Source organism: Lipomyces doorenjongii (genome assembly GCF_038497915.1).
Source record: "Lipomyces doorenjongii strain NRRL Y-27504 unplaced genomic scaffold V1508scaffold_30, whole genome shotgun sequence".
NCBI classification, from domain to species: Eukaryota; Fungi; Ascomycota; class Lipomycetes; order Lipomycetales; family Lipomycetaceae; genus Lipomyces; species Lipomyces doorenjongii.
The window spans coordinates 145,911-158,842 of NW_027118097.1; the positions used below are offsets into that span (position 1 = coordinate 145,911).

Here is a 12,932-nt window from a genome sequence, read left to right on the forward strand (position 1 = left end):
GAGCCTAGCAAAAATGTCCACAATCTAAATATGCCAAAAAAGAGCACCATCCAGAATCGCGACAGTCACTACGCACGATCGCAAGCGTAACACGGCCGACTTGCAAATCGTTTGTTTTGTACTGGCTGTTCTTACAAGATGTCTAAACGACGACCGACGAATCAGATTACTAAGGACACCTACCATGACGACGGTGACGATGATTCCGGCGATGACCGCCATGGACCACCTGATGTAACTATTGAGGCTAGTCCGCAAGTTTTGGCTGGAAGAAAGTAAGCATTTTATTGTCAATAATATTGGACGGTACTACGCAGACCGTTTCGCAAAGATGCTAACTTGTCTATTCTACAGAATTTTGCAACCGCGATCACGCAAGATAAACGGCATTGGTGCAGGCGTAGGTTCGCCGGCTAGTGGAAATCCCTTCGGATCACTCCCGTCTGCGTCGCCTATAGACACAAATTCCAAGCCTGCCCAGAACCTCGATTCTGTATCTACGCCATCGCCCGTAGGTGGGTCTTCGAATCCATTTGGATTTCTCTCACAAACTCCCAAGACCACCACTCCCACGACTGCGATTTCAACGTCGGCTGCTACTCCCGCGGCAAGTACAGGATTCAACTTTGGATCGCAGCCACCATCAATTAGCTTCAATGCCTCAAAAAATGCGTCTACACCCACAACTGAGTCGCGGCCGTCGTTCAACTTCGGTCCTACTACACCAGCCCCGGCCCCTCAACCAACAGCCACTGCTCCAGCGAGCGCACCTTCTAATGGATCGGACAAACCATTCTCTTCCACCGAATACGTCAAATTCTTGAAAATTCGTGCTCTCAATGAAAAGTTCAGTTGCAGTATTACTACCGGATTGGATAAGGACGAGCTGGGCGATCTCACAGCATTGTGCAAGGCATACATAACGTATTTCGAACGAATTGACAAAGAAACTAAAGAAGCTGCGAAAGCGCAAGCCGAGTTTGCTGGGTTAAAGGAAGACGAACCGGCAACGATGACGATGACAGCTATCTCAACGAACCCAACGACGCCGAGTAGTGCTGGATTCTCGTTTGGCAAACCTGCGACAGCTGCCCCGGCGTCGTTTGCGAAACCAGCCACTTCAACACCGGAATTGAACCCTAAGGGCAAGCCGAGCGAGAGTAAGCCTTCGACGCCGTCGCTTCAGCTTTCAGCAACTGCACCGGCATTCTCCTTTGGCAAGCCTGCGACGGATGCTGCTGCAGCTACTGCAAAGAATGGCGATACTCCAATGACGGAGGCAGCAAAGGCATCGCAAAAGGAAGAAGAGCCCAGAGATGATTCTGATTCTGACCATTCCGATTCGGTCCCGATTCAAGGCCCATCATTCGTCGTCAAACAAGATCTTTCGAGTTCAGCCGACTCACCATTTCAGTTTAAATCTTCGACTGACTCGGTAAAATCTAATCTTAATGGCCCGTCGTTCACATTCACTTCCTCGACTACAGCCAAGATGAGCGGTCCATTCAAGTTTGCAGCAACGGCGCCAGAGAGGCGCGCAGTATCGAAGCCGGCAAGCACTGTGTCTGCGTTCTCGTTTGGGCTCTCGAGTTCGGCGTCTTCTCCTTCGATCACTCCAGAAACTGCTGCGTCGCCAACCAAAGAACCCGAAGAAGCCAAGAAACCTGCATTTAGCTTTGGTGCGTCGTCGTTCACTTCGACCCCGTTCTCCTTTGGTACAGGCTCAGCATTCGGAGCAAGTACCGAATCTGAAGGCTCAAAATCAAAGTCAACCACGCCGCCTCCATCCGATATCAATACAAATACTGGCAGCCCATTGAAAATTTCTAGTCTAGGATCAAACAAAACGTCAACCGGCTTGAGCCCCTTCACGTTCAAGTCCACGACCGAGTCGCAGTCTAGTCCGTTTAAGTTCAACGTCCCGGCCCCGGCAAGTGTCAATACTCCATTAGCGACTCCATCAAAGCCAGCGGCTGATTCGACGACGTCGACCGAGATGGAAACACCGAAGCCGCCATTATCGTTGTTCCAGACTGAAAAGCCTACCAGCACAGCTGGAAGCACGCCTGTGTTCAACTTTGGTGCAACTTCAGCGTCGTCGTCGCCATTTGTGAATAACACATGGACTCCAGATAAAGGCATCAAGTTTGGGCAAGATGACAAGGCGAAAGCTTCCGATGAAAACTCGGGTGCTAAACCAGCTTCTTCCTTTCCCGCATTAAGCTTTAATAATCCGCTAGGATCGACATCTACAAGCTCGCCGTTTACTTCAAGCACGCTTCCGTCGTTAAATGGATCCGCTTCTGGAAATAGTGGGTTCTCGTTTGGAGGGGCCAGTGCATTCAAGCCTGCGGTAGGGTTCTCGTTCGGGTCGACGTCACCGTCGAGTACGGCTACCAAGCCTGGTCCTGTGACATCGTTGGGAGAGGCTAGCAAGGAAGTCACTCCTGGCGAGTCATCAGGCGGTGAAGCCGCCGGTGCCGAAGACGGAGATGCCGCGCCTCCAGAGAAGCAGATCAACCTTTCCGCTGAAAAGGGCCCCGGCGAAGAGGAAGAAGACGTCGTACTAGAAGGTAGGACGAAGGTATTCCAGTTCAAGACCGCTGCTGAGCAAAAAGCTGAGGCAAAGGATGGTAAGAAGACGGATATTCAGGATGGGTTCGTGACGATTGGGTTGGGTCCATATAGAGTTTTGACGCACCAGAAGACGACCAAGACGCGCATATTAGTTCGAGCGGATGGATCGGGTCGTGTGATTTTGAATATTGGGTTGCGGAAGAATGTCGAGTACTCGGCTACCGATACGAGTGTGCGGATATTAGATTTCATTGAGGGTGGTAAAGGCGTCACATACTTGCTTAAAGTCAAGACAAAGGCCGACGCGGAGAAATTGAAGGATATATTGCAGGAGCGAAAGAACGCGTGAATTTAAAATTTTGTTTATCGCTTGCTGTGGTATGAGATGATATGCTTTCGAATAGTTTGACGACCGACAAAAATGATCTTTAACGCTCGTTAAAAGGAATTTTTGTAATTATATGTACTCATAGTTAAAATGCACAATGGTACCATATTTTGGCTTCAGACCAGAACAGCATATTACTTATGCTGTAGCCGTGAAACGCTGACTTGCCTGCGATTTTTTGAATTTCCAGTAGTTTTCGCGGATAGGATCATATTTCTCGGCAAGCAGTGTCCATGCTTGGCCAGCCTTTTCGACTTCACTTCGGCTCGCGTAGATATCTGCCAAGACCTCAAGTGCTCGCGTGGATGCTACTCGATCGATATCGACGTTCACTGATTGCTCAGTCGTTGTGACTGCTGCTAGGTCGTTGCAGAACTCTTCAATCTCTGATATGGGTCGTTGAGCGCGCTTGAGGACGCTACATATAGAGCGTCAGGATCCAGTTATGACGTGACATATATTGGACCTACCCGAGAAGATAATTCCACGCGCTTGCGTTTTGTGGTGCTTTCAATATTGCCCTCTTTGCGTAACTACAATCCAATTAGCACGTTGCTTTTTTTAGCTAGTAATATTACTTACTCTATCTCGTCGTCAATTACAGACTGGGCAACATCCACGCCCTTCCCAAACACCGTGAAAAACCTATGATTCCAAGCCGAATTATTCCGGACATCATTTTCAATCATGCGATGAGTATAGGGCAACTCCGTGACCCACAAATCAAACCTCCGGACCAACCATTGCCTATACGACCAAACATGGTAATTCTTGGAATCCAGTTCCAGCATTACTTCAATAAACGGGAGTTCTCGAATGGGATTGTCGTATTTGTCAACGATCACCTCGCGGTGATTCCTATAGTAATGAGTGATATTGATGATGGGAAGCGCAGACTGATCCGCTTACCATATTTGGTAGTTCTTGGGGAATTGCTGGCCGACTTCTTCAATCCATATCAATTCCTGTTCCAAATCCTTCTTTAGCGCAAATAATAACCGCGCTCTATAAGCCCTGTTCATCTGTCAGCTCTTACTCCATCAGCACTCATTCGCTCACGCAACTCACCAGACAGAATAATGTGCCGGATTCATAAAGATCAAGTCCGATGTTAACTGCAGCGCGCGGTCTGAAACCTCTTCGACACTCATAACGGCACGTAAGTACCCAGTTGCTGTTTTGTAATCATCCTGGTACGCAATGGGCGCGAGTGGGTTTTCCCCGCCGTCGTGTTGTGGGATGGGTAGAATGTCTTCCCATGAGTAGTCTGATATGTAGGCCAATGGCATGATTGCTCAACAGTACTGTGGACAATAGCTTGCTAGCTAGATGATAAATGAAGGCTAAGAGAAGCAAAATATGTCAAGCAAAACTATATATAGGATCCTACGATCATTACTATATCATCGAACAAGACTCGCACATGCCTGTTCCTGATTCTGAAGGATAGGTAGAATTGTTCACGGGACAATGCCCTCTACAAGCCACAAACTCATCCACTTTTAAGGTTTAGCTGGCACGGCCACATATCAAACAAATTATGTGATAGCATGCAGGCGGGCCGAAGCTTGTGAATTAATTCTTGTCGACGAAAGGTGCACTCTGCGAATTGTGGGGATACTCGCCTCAAAGAGGCGCTCTTTACCGACGACAAATCGTGGCGGACGGATTATTCCTGTAAATATTGCGCTCAACTAATTCTAAGCACTCGGTGGTCAGCAATTGCGGCTAATTGCGGTTTGTTAGGCAGTCTCACTCGTGCTCTCGATAAACTCGAGTCATATCTGCGGTGCCCCTATAATAGGGCAGATATTTACAGTTTATATCCAAAATTGAATATTTCTACAATCGACGAATATAACGTCATGGCCTCGGCAATCCCTGGGCCACGCGACCTTCCCGAGTCACGATATGACTTATCGTCTTACTGGGGACGTGTGAAGCACAGCGCCGATGTGTCGGATCCTCGGTGAGTATACCCGACGTCAATGGAGAAATTGAGTACCCAATGACTAACATTGTGCTAAGAATGCTATTGATTACGAAAAAGAAATTAGAAGAAGCAAAAGCTTTGGTTTCCGATTACAAGAATGGCAAAATCATGGACATGACTCCGCAATTGTGGACTTCTAAGAAGATCCTTGACTCAACTATACATCCTGGTGCGCTCTGGCTGATGTTCATGCTGTGTAAGATACTGACGTAGGCTATAGATACCGGTGAACCTGTATTTCTTCCATTTCGAATGTCATCATATGTGCTCTCTAATCTTGTCGTTACGGTGGGAATGCTGACGCCGAATATGGGCGTAAGTTACATCCAGTGAAGTTTGAAATCGATTTAACGGTGAATTAGGCATTTGGCACGCTCTTCTGGCAGATCACCAATCAGTCGCTAAATGTCGCCATCAATACCGCGAACAGTAACAAGTCTCACCCATTGACCACCCAACAACTCGCTACGTCGTACGCAATGGCAGTCACCGCTTCGTGTTCAGTTGCCCTTGGACTCAATTCGCTTGTGCCCCGCCTAAAATCGCTATCAGCGAACTCACGACTAATCCTAGGTCGTCTCGTCCCTTTCGCGGCTGTCGTGTCGGCAGGCGTAGTCAACGTCTTCCTAATGCGTGGCGAAGAAATCCGGAAAGGTATTTCTGTTTTTGACTCAGACTCGGGCGAAGTCGTTGGTACCTCCAAGAAAGCGGCAACGTTCGCCGTCGGCGAGACCGCCATTTCCCGCGTTTTGAACGCGTCGCCAATTATGGTAATCCCCCCGCTTATACTAGTCCGATTGCAGCGCAAATTCAAGATGACGAAGCCAATTGAGACGGTCACTAATTTGGGCTTGATTCTCGCGACATCGTTTGTCGCGTTGCCGTTTGCGCTTGGAGTGTTCCCTCAGCGTCGGACTGTTGATGTTACGAGACTGGAAAAGAGGTTTTGGAGTTTGAAGAATAAAGAAGGCAAACCCATTACGAAGGTGCAATTTAATAGAGGCATATAAGAACATAGAAATACAGATGTGTATATATTTGTACTGCTAGTAGCCGTTGTATAGAATAAAAATATATGTCTAGCTAGGCTGCGCCTTCGGGACTTCGTGTAACAGTCGTTATCAAATTTTGCTGATGGCAAGTACATCAAATGCTCCCCTCTCCCCACATTTAATACAAACTACAGAAAAGCAATACAATAGCTACTTCCACAAAGCTAAAAATACAAGCTAAACTCACTATACGTGATCACGCGGAGTGAGTGCATATGATTAGCAATTACAAACTAATGCTAAATTAAAAAGCAAACACCACATTTTATGCTCTCAAGATACAGCGGCTCAAGATTCGTACAATAAATCAAGTCCTCGTTTAATAATATTAACTATGGTCTACCAAAACGCCCAACCGTCAATCGAACCTACTCCAACCGTTTTCTGAATATCTTCCCGATCACCCAGACCTAGCAGATGATGCAAGGAAAACAGTTTCTCTTCCCATTCTTCCCACTCTGCCGCATCCGACTTTGTTGGCAAAAGACAGCCAGCTCCAAAACCTCCAAGGCTAGTTTCAAAAACCTCAAAGCCGTGACCTTCGAGTCGCGCTTTTAATTCGAGTATTCTGGACTCTTCAACGTCTACTTCTCAGTCAATATAGTTCACTGCACTCGTCGGTTACAATGAATGCCTCACCTCTTTTAACTAACGTGATGGCACAACCACCGCCACCAGCACCAGTGAGCTTGGTCTCTCCAATCTCGAGCTCGTCGGCCGCCATTCTAATCGCTTCCAACTTCGGATGACTCACACCTAAAGCAACCAACATTCCATGATTTACACGGACAAGCTCACGCAACCGCTCCTCCCACACATCATCGCACTTTTCCTTTGGCATCAGTAGAAGCTTATATGCCTCGGTAGTCAAAGCTTGAATACCATTCAAAATCGGCTCCGTTACAAGCGGATAATTCTGAAGTAGTGTAGCCACATTCGCGACCTGAACAGCAGTTCGTCGGGGCTGTCGCGAGTCAATAAGAAGCAACTTCAAGGGCGGGAAATTGCGCATGGATTCTCGCACGTTGGGGTTGCCTTTGGTCATTCGCTGGAACATGACCGCGCCACCGTGACTAGCGACCGCGTTATCAATTCCGGAAGGGTTACCATGCATGCATCGTTCGCCCAAGAATGCCCAGGCGTCAATCAGCTCGATACTGGCGTAGTTGGTGGCATTGAAGTCGCTATCGTCATCGCCTTTCGTCTCAGGGGGCGAGACTTCACCCGAGAGGAGACACAAGGCTGCCGCAACACAGACCGAGACCGAAGCTGAGGAACCAAGGCCAGCGCCAATTGGTAGTGTTGACCGAACAGAAAACGTCATACCAGGCATGTCCGGGCGGCAGAGGCAGAGGTAGAGGTACAAGAATGCAAGTGCCGCAGACCTCTGAAGAGGATTGAGGACCGCTACAAGACTCTGCTCTAGCGCGTCCATCAACACAGTATTCAACTCCGACGGAGGCCGAACTGTGTCCATTGACCACTTAGGTACAACATTCCACGGCAGTGAATGTATCTTCCACGAATATTGGAGTTTGACATCTGGGAACTCTAATGTAACAACGTCTGAAAATTCCGTTGCGTGCTTAGTTGTCAAGAGGTACGATCGCAACGACACGGCAGCGGCAATGGCAGGCTAAAATGAAGTATTAGTATGGTTTTGCTTATGGTTATAAGTAGCGTCGTGTCGTTCACCTTGCCGTAGACAGCGGCATGTTCTCCGAACAAGATGACCTTGCCCGGCGCTGAGACGAGAAAGGGCGCGGACACCATTCCGCTCGCGCTGACCTAAAGTAATATACACGGACGCAATAGAAACAATTGTGACTAAGAAATGACTCGAAACGAGCGATTTTGTAAGGAGCACGAGCACGGCAGAGACTATGAGTAAAGAGTAGGATTGAGCGTTTGCGGACACGTTCTACATCGTCTGGGGCGCGTGTGAATATATGGTGTAACCCGGCGGCCGAACAATAGGCGCATTTAGATCAACGACATCTCAAACTAGCCGCAGGTTTGAAAACCTGCTCTTATTCCATTCCCAAATATTACATTTCCCACATCTAACGATACTAAATTATCAATGACTTGCCGGGAACTGTTTGTCTAGCATGTATCGTCGATTTATCCCGAGTACTCGATTTCTTGATATGTTTTCGTCTCGGTCAAAATTTTATTTTCAGAGTCCCTGAATTCGCGCGCATCGCACCAATTAACTGAACCCGAATACGGAATATCCGAACGATATCGCTAGACGTCGCACATCATAATTTTGCGATAAACCATGTAACAATCTAATATTTACAAACACAGACCAACAGATAATCTTCTTCAAAAACGAAAAAATAATGCAAAATAAGCGACCCCGGAGAGGATCGAACTCTCGATCTTACGGTTAACAGCCGTACGCCTTAACCAGCTTGGCCACGGAGTCATAGGGCTATGACGAACACGCACCCGTTGACCCCCATAGCCATCTTGGGCAGATTTTTTTTTGGGCAATGTAAATCATAATAGAAGGACAAAAAAATGACAAAAAAATTATGTCAGTCTTCAGAAGAATAGATCGCCTACTTGATCCTGCGCAAATTACTGAATCCTTGGCCAGCTTTCCACGCTAACGGTTAGCGATATATACTCGTTGTCAAAGCGAAAAGCGCAATATATATTCCTCTCCATATACAAAATACAATATACCTCTGACCATCTCTCGGGGTGTTAATGAATAAAATTTGGCCTCATTCGTATTCGCAGAATTGCCGTTATTCGCAACGAATAAGATGTGGGCGCCGAATACGAATAAAAAGTATTCGTAATTTTGTGAAAACGCTAGCGCGGACCTCAAACTTTAATTCAGCCAATTATGACGCGTCTTAGTCTGACATTGATTGCTATTTTTGCCAGTGAGGTAGTTATGGTCAATGGCGGGATGTCAAATTTAAGACGAGTCATTTTCCCAACATATCGCCTCCATGGCGCTTCTTTCATGAAATTTAGAGCCTCAGCTAGAGCGGTCGAACCCATGTTTGGACCATTCTCAAGGTAATCGCGAGCGATATAAGAGAACGGGCCATCGACGTTATTCTTTGCCTCTAATTCACGTCGGCTATCCATTAGCAGCACGTACTTTAGACATAATCACCCAAATTACAGATATATCTCGACCGTGGGCACACACGAGATTCATGAAGGTGCACAAAGAGCAAAACTTTGTCATGTTTTAGATTCTGGTAATGAGCGTAGAGTATCTAAATGGTTATGGTCACCAGTTATTGAACCACTCTCTGGTTTAGGGCTTCTGGAATGTTTAAACTCTATAGCAAATTGGACGCGGAAAGCAGATTGTTGTCAAATATGATGTCCATTTTGTATTCATAATCATAAACTGTGAAGCAATAAAATCTAGCAGATGATTTACGCACTGCAATGCCATCACGAAGAACCCACACGAAGTCAAGACTTGGGTGTTTGCAATGCAAAAAGAGAAGAGTAAAGGTATTAAATGCAGTCTTTTATTTGTGCGCTTTTGTCAAGATGTGGAGCAGGACTCCGTTCAAACGCCAAAACAAATCTTCATTATTACTGACTTATGTACAAAGTGTGACGAGAAGGGGCCGCGATGTGGCAACTGTACAAAGCACAACATAGCTTGCAAATATACCGGTTCGTCAGTAAACCGCCTCCTCTTATCTCGAATCGTGTATAGCAACAATCAGCAATGTCTCGACACAGAAGAACGTTCCTCAAGCGGGAGTTCTCACGTCTCTCCAACTTCATCATACAGCCAGTCTCCTCCCAGCACCGGCAGCAGTGGCAGATTATCGACGACTACTCCCTCGAGTCTACGACCACTGGATATATTGAGTAATTTGATCGATCGAAACCCTCAATTCACATCCAATCTTTACATGCAGGATCTAGATTTGATGCATCATTATTCGACCCAGACCTACCGGACATTGTCGGAGGCGACTAAAATTCAAGAAATATGGAAGACTGTCATCCCGAAAGAGGCACTCGCTCATCGTTTTCTCATGCACGGTTTACTGGCTTTGTCTGCTCTACATCTCATCGAAATCAACAACGGTGACAAGGGTCCGAGTCGCATGATGTATATGGAGATCGCCACGAGACATCAAAGTTTAGCTCTCAGTTCATTTAGACCAGAGCTCAACAGCATCACACCTTTGAACTGTAACGCACTTTTCGCGTTCTCTTGCTTCCTTTCTATTTTTGCGTTTGCTTCCTCTCAGTGTATGGGAATCGAGCAGGGCATGGCACCAGTCGAAGAAATCGTGCAGGCGTTTAGCCTTCTTCGTGGTGTATATGAGATCTTGCACATGGCCTGGGATTGGATAGAAAAGGGTCAACTGGAACCTCTCCTCCGACATCCGGGCACGAGTACCACAGGTGCTGTATCGGCTGAGGCCCGCGCTGCTCTTGACCATCTAGAGGAAGTTAATAACGATAATCGCGACAGTGAAGCAAAAGAAGTATGTTGCGCCGCTATTCACAAACTGCGAGAGTCTTTTGAAAACTTCTATTCTCAGTGCCTACAGGTGCGAATAGCGATGGCATGGCCCATCACTGTTCCGCCTGCATATATCATACTCCTGAAGAGTCGGCAGCCGATGGCTCTTGTTATCCTTGCTCACTACTGCGTCATTCTTAGGTGGTTGGAGAGGTGCTGGTGGTTGACTGGTTGGAGCGAGAAGCTTGTTGAGGAGATATATCAATCTCTTGATGCGTCGTGGCGGCCATCGATACGTTGGCCCGTTAAAATAGTTGGACTGGTTGAGAAGGGGATCAGTCAGTGAGGTCAATATTAGTATAGACTGAGACTTTGACTCCGTCACAGCAGCCGATTTGAATACTATCGCCGACGATGGATGTATCATGCCAGATCGATCCATGAATCCAGTATATAAGTTTAACCTACGACATATGTCGTTTTATGGTTTATAATAACGTGGATGCGGATGGACACACTACTCGCAGGGTATGGTGTTGAGCTAGGAACAACATCACCTCTCACGGTCGAGGACACTCCTAATTCCGCGTTTGTAGTGTTGAACTCATTCATTAAGTCATTAACATCGCAAGAGAACATTTGACAGCAGCGTTACACAAAACACTAGCATTTTTGAAACAGCAGGCAAAGATCCACAGGTTGCGCGAGTTCTGCTGTGGCCAATGATATCGGCTCCACGAGCGGCACCGCTGCCGTATCAGTCATCAATTCTGCCCGCTCCGTAGGTTCTGCAGTGGGGAAATCTCTCATCTCATTGTGGCAGTCCATCTCTTCATGCGGTATTCCGGTATCCTGCTTGTGATTTGTGCTGGTTCTTATTTCGGTTTCAAGGTACCGTGAGGCGCAGAATAAGTAGGTGCAAGTACCGCGGCCGACCAGATCACTGAGCAAAAGCAATCTTACCATCTACAACCAATAGTAAGCGGTCCAGGTAATAATATTGTCATGTAAATCGAGATATGCAGATGCACTGAAGGGAACGGCGAGAGAATCGTTGTAACCAGACTTGCTCCGATAGTACGATGTCAGCCATCTACGGGATCTACCATCAAAATTTCACGGTATTAATACAAAACGCAATCTCATTTACAGTCTGGAACTAATATATTGTCCGGACGTTCGGTTCATTGACCAGCATTTTATCGAGCTGCAATTTGGAACGTCGGACTTGGATGGCCAATGCATTACTCGACTGTCTTCATTGGTAGGAATGCAACAGATGTTATGATAGGATGGCCATATTGCATAAATATCCCGTTTATTGTTATTACACCAACTAGCACCAGCAAGTAACAAATTTAAGCTATAGTACACGCAAAAAAACTACCATCAGAGGGTTTACATTACCATTACTCGTCCTCAAGTTCATCAAAATCCGCCTCATCCTGCTGATGCTGCTTCTCAATGTATCGTTCAACCTGTCTAGCGATGGTCGGATTCTCGATCAGGTTCGCCTTGATCAATATCTTGTCGCACCCTGCTACAGGACACTCGATGCTATCTAAATATCTCTGACGGCCACGCGAATTTTCGACGAAAAGAGAAAAGATTGCGTCCTTAGAGAATGTATGAGGGCAAACGTCCGAAGTAACTGGATTCACAAACAGCGCCAGTGATACTGGACATTTGAGCGATCTCTTCTCCTGTGCCACAATGAGATCATTATCCCCATCATCCTCTTCTCGCTCGTGAATCTCGGCAATCGTCTTCGAAGCGCCATGGGCGTCGAACCAGTCTTCTACTGGTGGCATATCCTCATCTCCATACATATTCTCCCAGGCTCGACGCTTGAAGTTTACGTAATTGGTGTTCCCCGAATATTTCTGCTTGTCGTTCTTTGCTGAATTCCTTTCCGCAAACTCTTCCATAGCATCCAAAAAAACCGACGCTGGATCTTCAACCTGATTATTCCTCAGAAGCGCGCGATCGATTGCGTGGGGCTCGGAATTCACCAAAACCTCAATATCGATCAGCGTCTTTAAATTGAGCTCCAGCACGTCCGCGCTCATTCCAAATTCCGCGCGACTTGCTGCCGTATCTTCCAGATACTTCATAAGGTCTTTTATTCGTGAGACACCATTCGATACAAACCTCGGCAGGTTTTTGATCGTCTGCTGTTCCTCCTCGCGCAGGAACAATGGAGTGTCGTCAATCTGCTGATCTTGGCTCGCAGAAGCGATGTCTTCCATCTCCTTGTCTGAATCGTAACCAGCGCCCATTTTGATCTAGAGAGCTCACAGCATACAATTCTCCAATTCGATGGCACCCGTCGTCGTGGTACTGGTGATTCTACAACGCCTAGCAACTACGCGTTCGTCGAACGCTTATGGCGCGCCGCCCACGACGCGTTATCATACAAACCCTGGTTACCCTACGATGCTCATGAGATCA

At 47.0% G+C, this 12,932-nt stretch overlaps 6 protein-coding genes and 1 non-coding gene across 7 annotated transcripts; 3 read left to right on the plus strand and 4 right to left on the minus strand.

Annotated features, from left to right (window-relative positions):
- Positions 1 to 43: 43 nt before the first annotated feature.
- V1508DRAFT_387474 (uncharacterized protein) lies at positions 44 to 3,069 on the plus strand. The gene is made up of 2 exons (XM_066937849.1): positions 44 to 275; positions 355 to 3,069. The coding sequence occupies exons 1-2, from the start codon at positions 139 to 141 to the stop codon at positions 2,924 to 2,926; spliced, it is 2,709 nt and encodes a 902-aa protein (XP_066795363.1). The 5' UTR covers positions 44 to 138; the 3' UTR covers positions 2,927 to 3,069.
- Positions 3,070 to 3,103: 34 nt separating this feature from the next.
- On the minus strand, positions 3,104 to 4,254 carry V1508DRAFT_355639 (uncharacterized protein; the record flags this gene model as incomplete). Its single annotated transcript, XM_066936964.1, has 5 exons — positions 3,104 to 3,383; positions 3,436 to 3,498; positions 3,548 to 3,823; positions 3,875 to 3,979; positions 4,034 to 4,254. 5 exons carry the CDS (start codon positions 4,252 to 4,254, stop codon positions 3,104 to 3,106), a joined length of 945 nt encoding a protein of 314 aa, XP_066795364.1.
- A 164-nt stretch (positions 4,255 to 4,418) lies between these two features.
- On the plus strand, positions 4,419 to 6,070 carry V1508DRAFT_418952 (Tricarboxylate/iron carrier). Its single transcript, XM_066940526.1, has 4 exons — positions 4,419 to 4,934; positions 4,994 to 5,127; positions 5,179 to 5,273; positions 5,321 to 6,070. The coding sequence occupies exons 1-4, from the start codon at positions 4,831 to 4,833 to the stop codon at positions 5,966 to 5,968; spliced, it is 981 nt and encodes a 326-aa protein (XP_066795365.1). The 5' UTR covers positions 4,419 to 4,830; the 3' UTR covers positions 5,969 to 6,070.
- V1508DRAFT_418957 (ribosomal protein S5 domain 2-type protein) lies at positions 5,989 to 7,940 on the minus strand. Its single transcript, XM_066940527.1, has 3 exons — positions 7,706 to 7,940; positions 6,650 to 7,646; positions 5,989 to 6,594 (listed from the first exon to the last, which is right to left on the minus strand). Exons 1-3 carry the CDS (start codon positions 7,781 to 7,783, stop codon positions 6,350 to 6,352), a joined length of 1,320 nt encoding a protein of 439 aa, XP_066795366.1. The 5' UTR covers positions 7,784 to 7,940; the 3' UTR covers positions 5,989 to 6,349.
- Positions 7,941 to 8,370: 430 nt separating this feature from the next.
- On the minus strand, positions 8,371 to 8,444 carry V1508DRAFT_t53. The gene has a single exon. It is a non-coding gene; the product is annotated as a tRNA-Asn (tRNA).
- Positions 8,445 to 9,246: 802 nt separating this feature from the next.
- On the plus strand, positions 9,247 to 10,986 carry V1508DRAFT_158707 (uncharacterized protein). The gene is made up of 2 exons (XM_066936064.1): positions 9,247 to 9,505; positions 9,610 to 10,986. The coding sequence occupies exons 1-2, from the start codon at positions 9,437 to 9,439 to the stop codon at positions 10,825 to 10,827; spliced, it is 1,287 nt and encodes a 428-aa protein (XP_066795367.1). The 5' UTR covers positions 9,247 to 9,436; the 3' UTR covers positions 10,828 to 10,986.
- A 792-nt stretch (positions 10,987 to 11,778) lies between these two features.
- On the minus strand, positions 11,779 to 12,851 carry V1508DRAFT_418961 (zinc-finger of the MIZ type in Nse subunit-domain-containing protein). Its single transcript, XM_066940528.1, has one exon. It carries the CDS (start codon positions 12,758 to 12,760, stop codon positions 11,891 to 11,893), a length of 870 nt encoding a protein of 289 aa, XP_066795368.1. The 5' UTR covers positions 12,761 to 12,851; the 3' UTR covers positions 11,779 to 11,890.
- Between the last annotated feature and the right edge of the window lie 81 nt (positions 12,852 to 12,932).